The 15,985-nt window shown below is 41.5% G+C and overlaps 1 protein-coding gene across 1 annotated transcript in view; it reads right to left on the bottom strand.

The window, feature by feature from the left end:
* Positions 1 to 1,767: 1,767 nt before the first annotated feature.
* The window catches only part of LOC148524760 (collagen alpha-1(XXI) chain-like), a 145,470-nt gene continuing 131,252 nt past the window's right edge, over positions 1,768 to 15,985 (bottom strand). Inside the window, exons 13-17 of the mRNA XM_088471634.1 lie at positions 14,325 to 14,378; positions 14,177 to 14,230; positions 8,001 to 8,072; positions 4,231 to 4,266; positions 1,768 to 1,827 (exon numbers count right to left, since the gene is read on the bottom strand). Of these exons, the coding sequence (XP_088327760.1) occupies positions 1,768 to 1,827; positions 4,231 to 4,266; positions 8,001 to 8,072; positions 14,177 to 14,230; positions 14,325 to 14,378 (276 nt within the window). The remainder of the gene's footprint in view (positions 1,828 to 4,230; positions 4,267 to 8,000; positions 8,073 to 14,176; positions 14,231 to 14,324; positions 14,379 to 15,985) is intronic.

Raw genomic sequence — 15,985 nt, forward strand, 5'->3', positions numbered from 1 at the left:
AGTGGGCGGTGTGATGCTACACTCGCATTATTGTGACCCGCGACTACAGGCATTATAAAGCGGGGCCACGATGATACGATTCAGCACGAATTGCGTCATAAAGATGCCCAGTGAAGTCGGCGGCCTCAGGGAGACTTGCCCACTCTTCTGACATCCAGGAGAGACACCCTTGATTTGGGGTCTCCATAACGTTCTAGGAGAGTCTGAGCGCATGTGCCATCTTCTGAAACTATTGCACAGAAGATGATGCTGTGGGCAGAAGTTAAGGAGGGAGGGTGCTGCATTCATATGCTGCTGATAGCATGTAATATAGAGACTAGTGAGAAAATGTGTATGGGCTTTATGGTAATCCAGCAACATTACATTAAGAAAAAGTGCATTTATAGTCTATACCATCAAATTAAATGGTGCTTTTGTATGATATAAAACATTTTACCTCCCCTTTGGCTCCTTTGTTGCCTTCTTCACCCTATGTGGATTTCGTAAGCACGAGAAAATTATTAATATCATACATAGTTTCACATTTTATATACAGATAAGAAACATTAGAAGACCTACCCTTATTCCTGCAATTCCAGGCAGACCTGCTTCCCCCTTTTCTCCCTGCAAAACATGGACAATAAAAAAAATTATAATAATTATTTTAAAAGATAGATACGGTAAGAAGTGGGTTTGAGGAAAGGTTCGAAGATCTGAATGGTTGGGGTGGGAGGTTGTATCAGCTGAATATAGTAAGGTACAGGGGGCCTGACTCAGAGTTGGGAATAGAGAGAGATACTTGAGGGATTGTACAAGCTGGGAGGTAGGTGCTGTCAATTGTGTTATTGCTGTGTAGTAGGAGGGGCTATGATGGCAAAATTAAGCGCAAATCGTGTCATCAAGCCCCCAACCCGCCTTGGTCCTAATGGACTTTGGGCCTGATTCAGCTTTGGAAATAGAGCACTCAACTGATCATCTTGGTGAAACCATTTTGTATTGCAGGTGGGGCAGTTTTAAAATGTGCAGAGAGATTTAGATTTGGGAGGAGTGTGTCCAAACTGACATTTAAATTGTATTGTAATAATAAAGCTGTGCATTATTTGTGGGCTACATGCAAAAGCAGCCAGTATTTACCCTACATGCAAAAAAAAAATTATGTATTTACACCCCTTGCATTGCAACATGGTTTGTCCAGGTACACAGTTAAGTGCTATCTCTCTCTCTATTCACAACTCTGAATCAGGCCCAGTGTTCCAACATATAGAGTACACAAGTCACAGAATAATATAGGTAGTGAATGGGAGAAGAATGGATGATGTAAGTAAGCTCATATCATATTTTTTGTCCCAAGGTTTGGAGTGGGCCATAATACTGTAGAATAACCTTTAGCCAATTACATCATCAGATATTCACATCAACAAAGAGCATTTCAGAAAGTCAATGGGGTATATTCAAATGACCGCAAGAATTTCAATGCACAACATAATGCAGCTATTGTGACCATATTTTGATTAACACGGCTATGCGCGCCCCCGATTCTCATGCTAACCAATTGAAAAAAATGGGTGCGATAATTTTTTTCTCCAAAACCTGAAAAAAATGGGTAAATCAGTCTGTACCCTAAACAGTTTCAAATTAGTATTAGATAACAGTATAGATTAGAGGAGGACATTTAAATCTATAAATCCCCTTTTTTAGACCTAGAGAACTCTAAACAAGCTGAGAGTAACATTGAATATAAACTAAAATGGTCAGAAAAGTTATTAATTGATTACAAAGTAAAGAAATTCAATAGAGATAAAAGGGAATGTCTGGATGCTTCTGAGATATATGGAAATAAGATCTCACCTAAAAATAACACAGAAACTAATTTTGTATCTTAAATACATAACCATAGATACAGGATGTATGGAGACAGGACACCATCAAGAAAAAGAGAGCAGAAAAATCAATACCTCTAGGGAACCACTCTGGTGTCAAAAAGATGACAGAATAGTCATGATAGACATAGGGACATGACTCCTAAATGGAGAACTGTTCCACAAGGAAACTTTAAAGAAAATGGACTTCAAACAGAAAAAAGAATACTTATTTGATAGGTTTTCACCACTTAATAGGGGAGAGAGTCCATCCCCTTCTTTAGATCAAAGATGGCATCTATCCAAATTCAGATGAAACCTTTTGGGGACAGAATAGTCATGATAGACATAGGGACATGACTCCTAAATGGAGAACTGTTCCACAAGGAAACTTTAAAGAAAATAGACATCAAACAGAAAAAAGAATACTTATTTGATAGGTTTTCACCACTTAATAGGGGTTAGAGTCCATCCCCTTCTTTAGATCAAAGATGGCATCTATCCAAATTCAGATGAAACCTTTTGGGGAGGGAGGATAAAACCACTCAAAATACTAATGCAGGTAAAAAAAGAAAAAAACTAAGAGAAAGAATAATACAGATAATGACCCCCCAAATCTGAATAATAAGGTAATGCAACGAGCTACAGTTAAAATTTTTAACTTGAGTTCTCACATTTTTTCCAAGGATGAAACTTCTTTATTGGAGAAAGGGTTAAAATATACTCCTACTAATCATGTGAATACATTTGATATTTGTCAGAATGTTCACAGATTCATACATAAATTAACGATTAAAAAATATTTTCTGAATCAAATAAAGGTTGGTCTGTAAAGCTTAGAGGAGACGGCTACTATCCTTTTTCGTCCTAAATCAGTCTTCTATCTTCAACATACTAAAGGCCCCTTTATTGAAACAATTGGCTCCTTAGTACAGAAAGAATTTGAAAACTATTGAGTTAAGAAAGGTTCATAAGAGAATGCCCAACCTTTCATTTAAGGTTAGAAAAGCCTTGAAAGATCTAAGACAACAAAAACAATTGATTACCAAACCGGCCGAGGGGTTATAGTTATTATGAACTTGTCACAAGTAATACCTACCGAAAATACGAAGGAGAAGAGTGATCCTAAACACAACTCTGATAAGGAATATATTGTATAAGAACCAATTGTTTGTGAAATACCATAATTTTTGGTTACTTATCTTCTACAGCTATTAGTAGCACCTTATAATTGAATCACTACCATTTGTTTTGTGTATGTAGATGCTTTGAAATGTGACATTTTTGGGTTTTGAGATGGATTGGGGCTGCTTTGAGCCTTTTTTGAATATCTATCTATGTTTAGGTATAGATGTCTATTACTGTCCCAAAGAAATATATTTTAAGCTTTTCAAATATTTCAAATGGCTGATTTGTGCATTTTAATAGCAGTGAAAATAAATGATGCAGTTAATTTGGGGTGCATTCAAATGCTAGCATGTTGATTTTTGAGTGATTTGAAGCCACTTTAAAATAAAAAAAAAACTAACTCCCACCTGCAAGGTTAAAAACACCTTTCCCATCCATACAGAACCCCCATATACCTGTCCCACATCTTTTAACCCATTATACTACACTGTAGAATTTCACACCAATGTAATTATTGGCCCAATTGAAATTAAGCTAATTGAAAACTTCTAATTGACTAATTGATCATTAGGTGGTCTCCCAACATTTTACATTAAAATAACGAATTCCCCTATAGAAATTGCCTGTCTGAAATTTCTTGAGCCCAATTGAATATACCCAATGTATTCATCTTGTGGGATGGAATGATCTGTGTGATTATGTTAGTAAGAAGAGGAATACATGTGACAGGGGCAGCATCATGATGTATGGAGGAACACTGAGGTCATTGAGGAGCTACGGACTGAGAATGTGATGTGCAGTGAGTAGAGTCTGCCAAAAGCACAGAGCAGTAATAGTCACAATATATCTATTCAGTAGGTAAAACAAAGCTCATACATTTTTTTCACACTTTGGGACAGATTCAATTAGCCGTGAGCTATTGTTACCCCAGGTGTTAAGAACCAGAGGGTGCACTTAATGAAGATTTTTCCTCACAGCCTCAAGAGCTGCAAGGAAAAGTCTGTGTTGAATGCGCCCGCTGCAGCTTAATGCATGGGGTATCCAATAGATTCCAGGAATTTAACTTGGAATCTATGGGCTAACGCTACTGCATGGTTTATAGTGCAGAGAAATTGCCTGATAATTGAATAGCTCTGGGCGATAAATCAAGAGCTTTACCCATACAGTAAACATTGTGTCTAATTGACTCTTCCCCATTGTGATCCCTAGAAAGAGCTGTGTGTGGTGGTAGTAAACAAACCAATGGAGGTTACAAATAATTTACCTGGTCTCCTTTATATCCTTCATCACCATTGTCTCCCTGAAAAACAGTTTTAAAAAAGTAACTTATCATTTGGTAAATTTTATTTCTATGTTTCAGTTTTGCAATGCCTGAAATTATGAAAAAAAAATTGGTGCAGTATTTTTTAGATCTTTAATACTCCTTTCAGACTTGTGCCTAAAACCCAGGTTTTTGCACGTGGACATGCATCAACCCAGGTCTGGTGTATGTCTGAAAGGCGCGACCCGGGTTGACAGACCCGGGTCCACAACCTTGCGCACTAGCAGGGATTTTTCCGAGACTTGCAACCCGGGTCGACGACCTGGCTCAAATGTGAAAGGTGTGAACCAGGTCTTGATGACCCAGGTCACGCCTAAAACAACTGATTGGCCAGGGACAGTGGCACTTGGGGATGAGATCATCTCGAAGCGTCCACTGAATGCCGGAAGACCCGGGTCACTGCAAGACACAGGTCCGGTGTGAAGGGTGACAACCCGGGAATAAGCAACAAAAAATATGTCAGCTGCTCAATCAATCTGGTAGTACTTTTTTCAGGTGCATGAAAGCGAGGGGTCATACCAAGTAGAAAAGAAAGGGGGGTTTAACCCCCTATTGTTCCTCAGCACACTGAATTATACTAGCAACAATATATGAACACTAATAGGGGAATTCAATATGGAGCGAAAACTCATTTTTTTGCGTTAATATCGCACCTATGACGTCATTATCGCAGGTTTTAGGGGCCCATTTATCAAACTGCATTTGAGGTAAATTCCCCGAAAACACCTGTTTTTGGGGGTTTACCTCAAATACTAAGTATCCCCCGAATGCATGAAGGAGGGACCGTAGCAGGTATCGGAGATACCTGCTGCGATCCCTCCACTGCCGCCGGCAGCCGCCTCCCCCATAGGTTTCTATGGGGGATGCGATGCTGCCAAATGTATCAATATCGGGAATGCGATATGAAGATAGCGTTAGCCGCTGTGTCCTATGGGCACTCACCGCATTTCAGTATGATCGTATTTTGCAATGCGATCATGGGCGGTACTGCATGCCCTGATCGCATTGCAAAATGCGATCCTTAATAAATGGGCCCCTTAGTTTTACACTGTATTCAATTTCAAAGACTGAATGGGTGGCGAAAAAAAGTGCAGAATAGGGGTTTAGGGGTGCAGGCTTAAGAAAAATAGCCTGCACCCCTGGGAATGACCTCTTAAAAATAACTGTGTCAAAAAAAAAATAGGGACACCCCAAAAAATTAATTTACAAATTGGGGTGAAAAAAAAAAAAAAATTTGAAAAGTGTTTAAAAATAGGGAAATAGGTTCAGGACTATTCTGCAAGTATGCGGCAGGTGTATTCTAGAATAGGCTATTAGCGGCAGGTGCATAGTTGCAAAATTTTAAAAACTTACTTTAGGGACATAAAAATATGCTAGTACCCATTTTCATGTACCCCAAATTTGATGGGACCACTTAAAAAAACGAAAAAAATAACCTAAGTGCTCTTCTGCAACACTTCTTCAATGTTGGGAAAAAAACACCTGCTGCTGCTATTTAAATCCCCGACTTTCATTTGCAGGCTAAAACGGGGGTACCCATAGTGATCCCCCATGTTTTTATAACTTTAGGGGGGTCCTACAATTTATTTTAAGGAAAATTTCGTAACTTTACGCAAATCCCACTTCACAGGCTCCCGTTTTCATTAGTTTCATATTGAATACGGGGATAAGCGGGCGCGCGCCTGATACTTTATCCCAGGTAAAAGCTCCGATATGAAACGTAAACTTCGACAGCGAAGTTTAAGTTTCATATTGAATTCCCCTATATATGGTATTAAGTGGTGTATTAAGTGGTGATGCCCTCAGGAGGCCCAGCCAGAGCAGCCTCGGGGGCCCTAAGCCCAAACGCTCACCCCAAATGTAATGTATGCCAATTAAAGCCTCATAATAAAGGTACACATATATTTTTGGCAAATGTAAGGCCTCATGATAAAGGCACATACATAAATGCATCCGAATTGAGAGCCAGCTTACCTGGGAGTTACCCCTGGGAACTCCAACTAGCACTACTAGAACCAGCATGCCCTGCTAATGCTGGCTCATTCATGCATCGCATAACCATAAACAAAAAAATGGCAGCTGCTCTGGCTGGGCCTCCTGAGGGCATCACCACTTAATACACATGGTTACTTTTCACATCACCTTTTCATGTTTGTTTATTATTCATGTAAAATTTCACATATATTTTAGCCCCTTAACACATAGTAATTACTTGCACACTTCTATACTTTACACTGCACTGTCACTCTTTTTCCATTTTTCGTGTGATGCCCTGGGGGGGATCCTGGGCTGGACGTTATTTTGGGGTGCTCTGCGCCCCGGACGTGAACCGTTTAGTGTAGGGACTGCTAGTACAGAGAAGCCTTGAAGAGGCCTAGCAGCATCCCATGTATTTGCAAATGCATGCAACTAATATCTCTGAAATTCTATTACCATATAGTGTTCATATATTGTTGCTAGTATAATTCAGTGTGCTGAGGAACAATAGGGGGTTAAACCCCCCTTTCTTTTCAACCCGGTAATAAACCAGGTGGTCCCCCTAAGTGTGAAAGGGGTAGCCTGACTTCAACCTGTGCTCGGTGTCCCTCCTCCGAGCCAGGTGGAATCCGGGAATTTAAATTTGAAAGTGGTATAAGAGTCCTTATCTTGTGCTTAATATTATTACAAGCTTAGCAAGAAAGTGAACCTACAATATCAAGATGATTTATTTTTCCATTAATTAGTGCATTCATATAATCATAACAAACTAGGGGGGACATTCATAAAATCTTGGAGAGAGCAAGTGGAGAGAGATAAAGTACCAACCCAGGGGCGTATCTATAATGGGTGCAGGGCGTGCGGGGCACACCTGCCCCCGGGTCCAGGGGGGCCTGCACCGCACACCCTGCACCCATAGGTAATTATACTTACCTCTCCGTCGATTCCCGAAGTGCTGCTCCGCAGCACCGGATCGGCGCTGTAAAGCAGCAAACACTCACTGGGAAAATGGCGGCGGCCATTTTCCCAGTGATTTGTGCATGCACAGACAATATGTCCCCGGGAAAGTAGGTGCGGGCGTCATTTTCCCAGAGGCCCGCGCATGCGCTGTAGATTCTGGCATGAAGCCCGGATCTATAGCGCTCAGTGCCGCTGAGCCACTGTCAGAAAGGCGGGGGCCCAAACGGAGGCTGCACATGGGCCCCCTCCTTTCTTAGAATGCCCCTGTACCAACCAATCATCTCCTAACTGTCATTTTACAGGCTGTGCTAGAAATATTATAGTTAAAAGCTGATTGGTTGCCATGAGAAACTTCTCCACTTTATCTCTCTCCAAGATTTGATATATCTTCCCATGGATGCTTGTTGCATAATCTTTCTATATGTATTAATATTTTTCTCTTCATTTTTCTTATTGAGCTATGCTCAGTAATGGCTCTGGCGTTCTATGGAAGGAAAAACTGGAGGAGTATCAGTGGTAGTATTCAAAGAAAGCTGTTCTCTGCCACTATAGCTCTTGGCGGAAAGTAAAGTACAGTAAATTATGTGGAATGGGGAAGGGTGCATAAAGTGAACTTATAAGAATTATTAATGTAACTATTAGCTAATTAAATAATAGTATAGATAGGCAAAATATTAAGTATTGTACTCTGCATTTGTTTTTCAAATATGACTCAGTACATTTTTTTACATCATAACATGTAGTAGAAATGTGTCTAACTTCTCTAAAGTACTTACCTTATGTCCCTTTGGCCCTTGGATCCCCATTGAACCCTCCAGACCAGGCAAACCTGGATCTCCTCTTTGACCCTACAATGTCAAATAAACATGATGATGACGATTTATTTGCAATAGTAACCTGAAATTTTAGCTCATTTAAAATAAAACATTGATAGAAAATTATCAGACAGAGGAACATTTTGAAATGCACAAATACAGTTAATTTAAAGGTGGTGTGGTCAGGCCTTATTGGGGGTGTGGTCAATTCACCATCTTCCATCTTACCATGGTGAGTGGGACATGCTACTCTAAATGTGGACATTTGGTAGGTAGGAACAAATAACATTATTTGGCATAGTTATGCTTACTTGTGAGCTTTTACTACTCACTTCCAACTATGGGGGGGAATTCAATTAGGTGCGAAAAGTCACATTTGCCAAAAAACGTTCACAGGTGCGAACTTTTCATGCATAAGTGCGTAATGCGCTATCCAATTGCCGGAGTACTCACATGTGAGAAAACTCCATAGGCAGAAACCAGCGAAAATTATTCCCCATCTCAGAGCAGTGATAAAATGTGCAAGATCCCTATTTTTGGCTAAATATGTGGGGACTTGGTTCAGAACCCTTAGGACACCCCCCTAATTATTAATTAGGCAAAAAATGTAAATTAGCATAATTCCCCCTAATAATGGCATGTAATTTTTGGGGAGAAAGTGTTGGAAAATGGGTATAAAGCACTGGGTCAGGTATTTTGGAGGGCAGTATGGATGGGACAGGTGTTTTTAGGATTGCAGGTGGCTACAGCAGAGTTATTTTTAAAACTGCACTTTATAGACACAAAAATATACTATTACTCATTTTAATGTACCCCCAATTTAACTGCAGTAATTATTTTCTCCCCCCCAAAAATTGCTTTTTACCATTTTTCCACCCTTATACAAATATGCAAATAACAGCCATTTCACTTTAAGAACCCAAAATACTTTTATTAGGGCTAGTAATACACTTCTATATTGATTTCCAGTGTCAGTTAGGCTTTTTTGGGGGGTACAGACTGATTTCCCAAAAATGTGCTGTACTTTTCGTTAGTTTCGCCATGCGCAATTATCGCACAAATGCGTTTTCATGTGTTTTGCAATTGGATAGGGTGGAAAGCGGGAGCGTGCATTGAGAAAGTATGCAAAAAGATTGCATCAAAACTGGCGAATGAGGCAAAAACTTATCGACAAACGGGACTTTCTCATTTAATGGAATACAGGCCTATGACAGTGTATACTGCAAGCAACATGTCTATTAGTGGACTGGAGAGACACATTTATCGTGATCAATTCAGTTTGGTCTTACCCTGCATGGGCAATCCATAAGCACATCCAATATGATACTTGCGCCCATGTCATATTTAGATTAACTAAGAGAGGCATTCCTTTATTTTATACATGGTCACAGTGCTGGTTGCTGGTCACTTTGTTACACAAGTCCAGAGGTGTACAGCAAATGTGTTTACACTCCATGTTGTCACATTTCAAATGTGTCCAAGAAAATTAGCAAATGTTATCATTATTAATTCTACAAGTTATTTAATATAGAATAGTAAGTAAGGCCAACGTTTTACATTCACTTATATATATATGTAGTTTAGACAGGATGAAATGTGTTGTATTAAACACATTCTTAAAACCTGGTTGGACTTGGTCTTGAGGTTTTTACTACTTTGTAAAGTGCCACTTAGTACAATAATAAAAAAACCTAATAAATATAAAAAAATATGGAACCAAATACTGAATATGTCATGAATAATTAGAAACACTGGGCCTGATTCAGACCCGCTCGTGAGCGCTCGTGAGCATGCGCGAGACCCGAATACTGACGGCCAAGCCGTCGTTATGGGTCTCGCAGCAATGGGGGTGTGCTGTCAATGGTGACTGACAACACGCCCCCTTTGGTGAGCGTGCCGGGGGCGTGGCTGCCCAGACGGAGGCGTTCCCATGGGAACGCCTACCGTCTGGGGCCGGCCCCACTGACATCACTAGTGATGTCAGTGGGAGTGCTTTTGGCTCTGATAGAGCCAAAAACACTCCAGGGCTTGCGGCAGCGAGACCCTACCACAGGGTCTCGTCGCAAGCCCGATGGTCGCGATGGTCTTGACCATCCAGACCATCATTTTGGCCGCTCGCTATAGCTGTGGGTGGTCACTCATAGCTATGCGAGCGGCCAGGAGGCCGCTCCAGAAAGGACAAGGGACGGCCCTGATTCAGAGCGAGTGCTCTGTCAGAGCGTCCGTCTCTGAATCAGGGCCACTGTTTTAATTCTATTGTAATTCCATTGGTCATCAAATGCTCACCAAAAAGACATATACACAACTAAGCTGTTTTTAATCTTTTTTTGGCTAAACTTTTCCTATTAAACAATTTTTAACAAAATGTGAATCCACAGATTGTGCATATGTATTACAATGCCCATGTCAGTTATAATAAGTGAACAGAACCACTAGATCCCAAAATTTGAGGTTTAGGGATGCAATACATACATGCCTACCCTCCCGGTTTTCGCAGGAGGCTCCCGATTTTCCGGAAGGGTAAGCATATTCTCCCGCATTCTGCCCACTTCCTAGTGAAGAGGGCAAAATGAGGAGACTTCCCACGGCGATCGCGGGTCTCCGTGTAGGGGGCGGGGCTTAAGATGTGATTCTTCATGAATCACTTCATTTGGCCCCACCCCATATGTAAATTCTAGCCAATTGTGGCAATTTTACCACGCGGGGCGGGGCTTAATGACGTGAATCATCAGGCCTCGGCCCCCATTGCCACCCTCCTGCTTCTCTTACCCGGGCTTCTCCAGGGAAGAGATATTAAAAGGTAGGCAAGTATGATGCAATATTATCCATAAATTGCAAATGCATAGTGTCTCTCAACACTTTTCATGTTGTTATAACAGTAATCCGGCAGGCTTGACTGTTACAGTTGTTGAAAGATTTGCTAACACCAAGAGGGGTAGTAACAGATTTAAATCTTTATGTCTAGGTGAATCAAAGTGGACCTTTAAATTAGACAAATTACATCTTATTTAGAATAACCAACATTAATGAGCTATTAGTTCTAATAGGTTTTCCTATTGACGAGAATTAAAGATGCAAAACCTTACTTTTTTAATTATTTTGGTGATGTCAACTTTAAATATGTGTCCTCATACACCTGTCCTCAATAAACCATGTAGCTTGAGATGTCTGATGCGAGTGAGCAGCCAGGTCCCTCAGGACCCCAAACAGTTCACGTTTAAAGTTGTCATGAGGATCTTTAAAATGTGACAGATGGTAATACACCTGTGCACCTGCTAGACGCTCTGGAAAATGTGACAGATGGTAATACACCTGTGCACCTGTTAGATGCTCTGGAACATGTGACAGATGGTAATACACCTGTGCACCTGCTAGATGCTCTGGAAAATGTGACAGATGGTAATACACCTGTGCACCTGCTAGATGCTCTGGAAAATGTGACAGATGGTAATACACCTGTGCACCTACTAGATGCTCTGGAAAATGTGAACTGTTCTGCATCCTGAGGACCGAGGGCCTGAGTAAGTAGTCTACGGAATTGCAAATCTGCACGCAAGCAGCTTTGCAATTCCGTCCTTGCAATTATGGTAATGCAGCAGGAGGCATCATGCCTCCTGTATGCATCACTTACCTGAGCTGTGTCCAAGGACACAGCATCGGATAATCTGCGATCATATCGGCCGGCTGAGTGACCTATGGGGTCACGCAAGCCAGCCCTACTACAAAGAGGCCAGGAATTCTCCGTCAGCAGATGGAGATCATGGCCTCTCCCCCCCCCCCCCCCCCACGGTGGCGACATGTCTCCGTTTTGGGAAACAGAGGCCGTCTCCGCACCTTCCCACCCACAAATGGCACCAGACTGTCAATCACTGCTGCAGGACCCTTATGTATGGGGACGGCACCTGCAGTAATTCCCAACCATTGGGAATCTGCGTTCAGCAGTGCACGCTAGAATAAGGCCCCGAGTTTGAAAACTACTGGTATAGAGTATAGTGTTTCTAATTTGATAATTTATATACAATATTACATATTGGGACTGATATATAGGTATATGGGATATATCATTGATAACTATGGGCCATGATTCAGCATGGATCGCAGAGCTGCGTTCGCACACCCCCTCTAGCTGAGAAAATATGCTAATGAATGCAATCACACGGCAACCGCAGCACTATACCAAGACGCCCACCACTATATAAAGCCGCAAACTTCCCATGACATGCATCCGCAAGTCAGCGGAAACATCGGTAACATCGGAACTATTCGCACAGTTGTAATTGACCTGACCCTACCTCACAGACTGCTAAACGGTCGCTATCTAGACCTCTGCCAGCATATGCAATCGCTGGGGCTTAATTACACAGAGGGGCTTAATTATACACACCCCTGTAACGGTGTTCAAATGCACAGGCATGCCTGCATTCCGCAGGCCACCCCCAAATGGTCACTTCCTGTCAATCACTACGAGATGGACTGCGTGCTTGATGCGATTGCTTCCCGATCGCAGTGGCCTGTTCGCACACGTGCACTGTCATGCATGAGCAAAGCACAAACATCGACCGGCTGCGTGCGAGCGCAGCCGTGCGATCCAACCTGAATAAGGCCCTATGTCAACAATAATATAAGGAGTATTTTTAGATAAGGTATTGTATTTTAATTGTCATATATATATATATATTTAGTTATTTATTTTTTTCATTATTTGATCCTATCATATATGTAGATTTTATGTGAATCTGGTTTATCAGTTACAAAGTCAGTGTTATTGGTTTTATACATAAAAAAATATATATAACAGATTTTTTTAAATGTTTATGTAATAATATGTATGCTATCAGACACTCATATATTGGGCCTGATTCATCACTGATCGAAACTGTAACATCGTATGCAGATCGACCGATGGTGCGTACTGCGCATGCACAACAGTGCGCGTGAGTGAGTTTGCATTGCGCTCATAATGCGATCACCTATGCAGATACAAAGTCATCACAGACCAAGGGACGGGACGTCAGCATTTGGGGGGGGTGATGGAGGAGTGGTCAGAGAAATGCAGGTGTATCTGTCCGTTTGAATGCCGTTACTTGGGCATGTATAAATTAACCACTGAAATGGCATACGCAGCTTGTGTACTCACTGCGTGCGACGAGGTTAGCAATTTCTGCGTAAGGTCACACCTGTTGTAATTGTGCGCAAGGGTCCGATTTTACTCGATGTTCCCGATGTATACGCAGCACTGAAAGGTATTACGGATGTGAGATAACAGTAGTGGGCGTCTCTATGCTGGCTGTGCGACGGCTTTGTGATTGCATTCATTAGCATATTTTCGCAGCAGACCTGCATGGGTAATCGCAATAGCGATCTGTAGTGAATCAAGCCCATTGTGCGCTATGAAGAGTGTGTGTATTCCAGGGGTTAATAATAATTTGCAGGTGTGACTAACGTTTACTATAAAATTCGCCCTGCCTGCTCCCCAGTCAGTCTTGAGAAAGTTCTCGTTGCTAGGGAGCAAAACACGGAGTCTATGCCCACTTCCTACTTTGAGAAAACTCTCAGCAGTTACTGGTCAGCTGATACAATTATTGCTGATGCGGAATTATCCTTCACCACAGTGTTTCTATTGGAAGCTCTTCTAGGTTATACCAGTGCTGGCTGCGATTACCCCATCGGTGGCACAACCACACTGCTGGCTTACTTCATTGGCCTGGAGGTACACCACCACACAAAGCTTCTACTCCACTGGTGGCATGACTGAATGCGGGCTCCACTGCGGGAAAATCTTGCTGGCCCAGGAGTGCATTACACAGCTAGTATAAATCTCAGCATAAACATGACCAGAAGTGCCGGTTTTACAATCAGATACTTCGTAAATAAACCCCTTTATATATCATAATATTTAAAATAAAAAGATAATTTGCAGAGTTGTAGCGCCAGAAGTTCTTTTTTTTTCTGATCTCATCATGTTTTTGTTTTATTGGACACATCATTCATGACATATTCACCATAATTTATTATATTTCTTTTGTCCAATCAAATGCATTTTTTCCATTAAACCCCTTACCCAAGTAACAATAAATGATCTCTACACATGAGAAGCTCCAGGTGTAGTAGTAACTATTCAGAAGAATTGCACCTACTTTCAGTCCGGGAGGTCCTGGCGGTCCTGGAAGCCCAACTTCACCTTGTATGCCCTGGGATTAATAATCGTAAATGATTTAATTATTATAAATGATAAGTTATCTAGGAGCAGATAAAAAGAGCACTCATAAGTAACATCATAGTTACCTTTGGTCCTTGCAGGCCTTCTGCTCCTGGAAGTCCAATTGCCCCAATTTCACCCTGCAGCAAGTACAGATATTTATCTCTAGTCTATAATGCTGTTAATTTCTGTTTCCACAGTTGTGCACTAGGGCTGAGGGGTCTTACTGGCAGCTGCATAAACAGACACATCTTGCCTGTCCCACCTCCCCCTACCCTCTGTCCATTTTAGTGATTGGGGCAGCTTGAGTGGCATGTATTACCATCCGCAGTTCAGCACAGGGGGAGCTACCCCTATTACTAAGATGGCCCCATGGTGGGCAGAGGTGGCTCAGGGGCCAATGAATCAGCACACATCATATCACTGCATCCCACTACATCCACTGTTTAAAAAACTCTGTTGGTGATGCAGCCACAGAGTAGTCAAGAAATAAGGTCAAGTATAGGGGATGACAGGAGGAATAAGAGCAAGAATACGGGGAGGCAGGAGGAATAGATCAAGAATACGGGGACATGGGAGGAACATGGTAGTAAATAAATCACCAGTTACTATCAAAATATTGTATTTACTGTAAATATAGTGTTGTGTGTACTTTTGGTAAAACTATGTATGCTTCTCTCAGTGCTACTCCAATCAGAGGTATGGGAAATCAGGCTCAGAAACTCTTATGGGATGATTTCTTCTTCACTTTGTGCAGGTTTTCATATATGGAATATAGTCCAGCACCAAACAAACCAAAAAATCTCTAGCATTTGTGATTTTTGTATAGATAAATAATTAAAAACACACACAGTTTATAAACTTGACAAACAGCATATCAATAAAATACAGTTCACCCAGAGCCTAGGGAAAGGATGGTCCAGTCGATACATTTTTCACTTGAATAAATGGTTCCTTCCCAATGGCCGTAGTCCTTCCTGGATAAAAGTATCTTTAAGAGATAAACAGGAATCTCCAAAGCATTTTCTTTAAAACAAACTTTTTCAGGGATCTGAAATGCGTTATTTCTGTTCATCTCTTAAAGACACTTTCTGCTCTCAACTCTGGATGGGACTCCTCTTCATCTGTCCCTTTTGGGGACTCCTGTCCATCAGTCCCAGTTGGGGGATCCTGTCTATCAGTCCCAGTCGGGGACTCCAGCCTTGCCATTCCGGTGGGGGATTCCAGTCTGCCATTTTCTGAGAGGGTGTCATCTCTCCAGCCTGCTGCTGTGCCCATATTGCCTCACAGTGCCATCTTGTCAGCTGCCAGTCTGAATACTGCTAGTCCAATTGTTCTAGTGTCTTCCTCCATCCTTTGGATTTTGAACAAGACTAGACTTTGTTGGACTAATACATTAGAGACTTCTCAGCTGTCAAGAAGAAAAACATCCCAAAGTCCATTCAAAGCTCACAATCCATTGAATTAAGAGTTGGTTTAAGTTCTCTGTGTTCCTCCTGTGGTCTTTTGTGGTGTCCTGATTCTTCGGATACTGATGTCATTCTTTAGAAGAAAGATCCGATATTAACGTTGAACTTCGATTCTGACTATGACCCCATGGCGGACACAAGCCTGTTTTTTTCTGGGTCTTATGTTTCCCAACCATATTTTCATCCAGGAAGAAAGTTTTTAAAGTTTAAAGTTTTGGTAATAAATATCTTTCTTCTGGAGATGAGAACTGGGAAACTTTATCTGGAAAGGAAGATCA

Source organism: Taudactylus pleione, unplaced genomic scaffold, assembly GCF_031769625.1.
Source record: "Taudactylus pleione unplaced genomic scaffold, aTauple2 ptg000116l, whole genome shotgun sequence".
NCBI classification, from domain to species: Eukaryota; Metazoa; Chordata; class Amphibia; order Anura; family Myobatrachidae; genus Taudactylus; species Taudactylus pleione.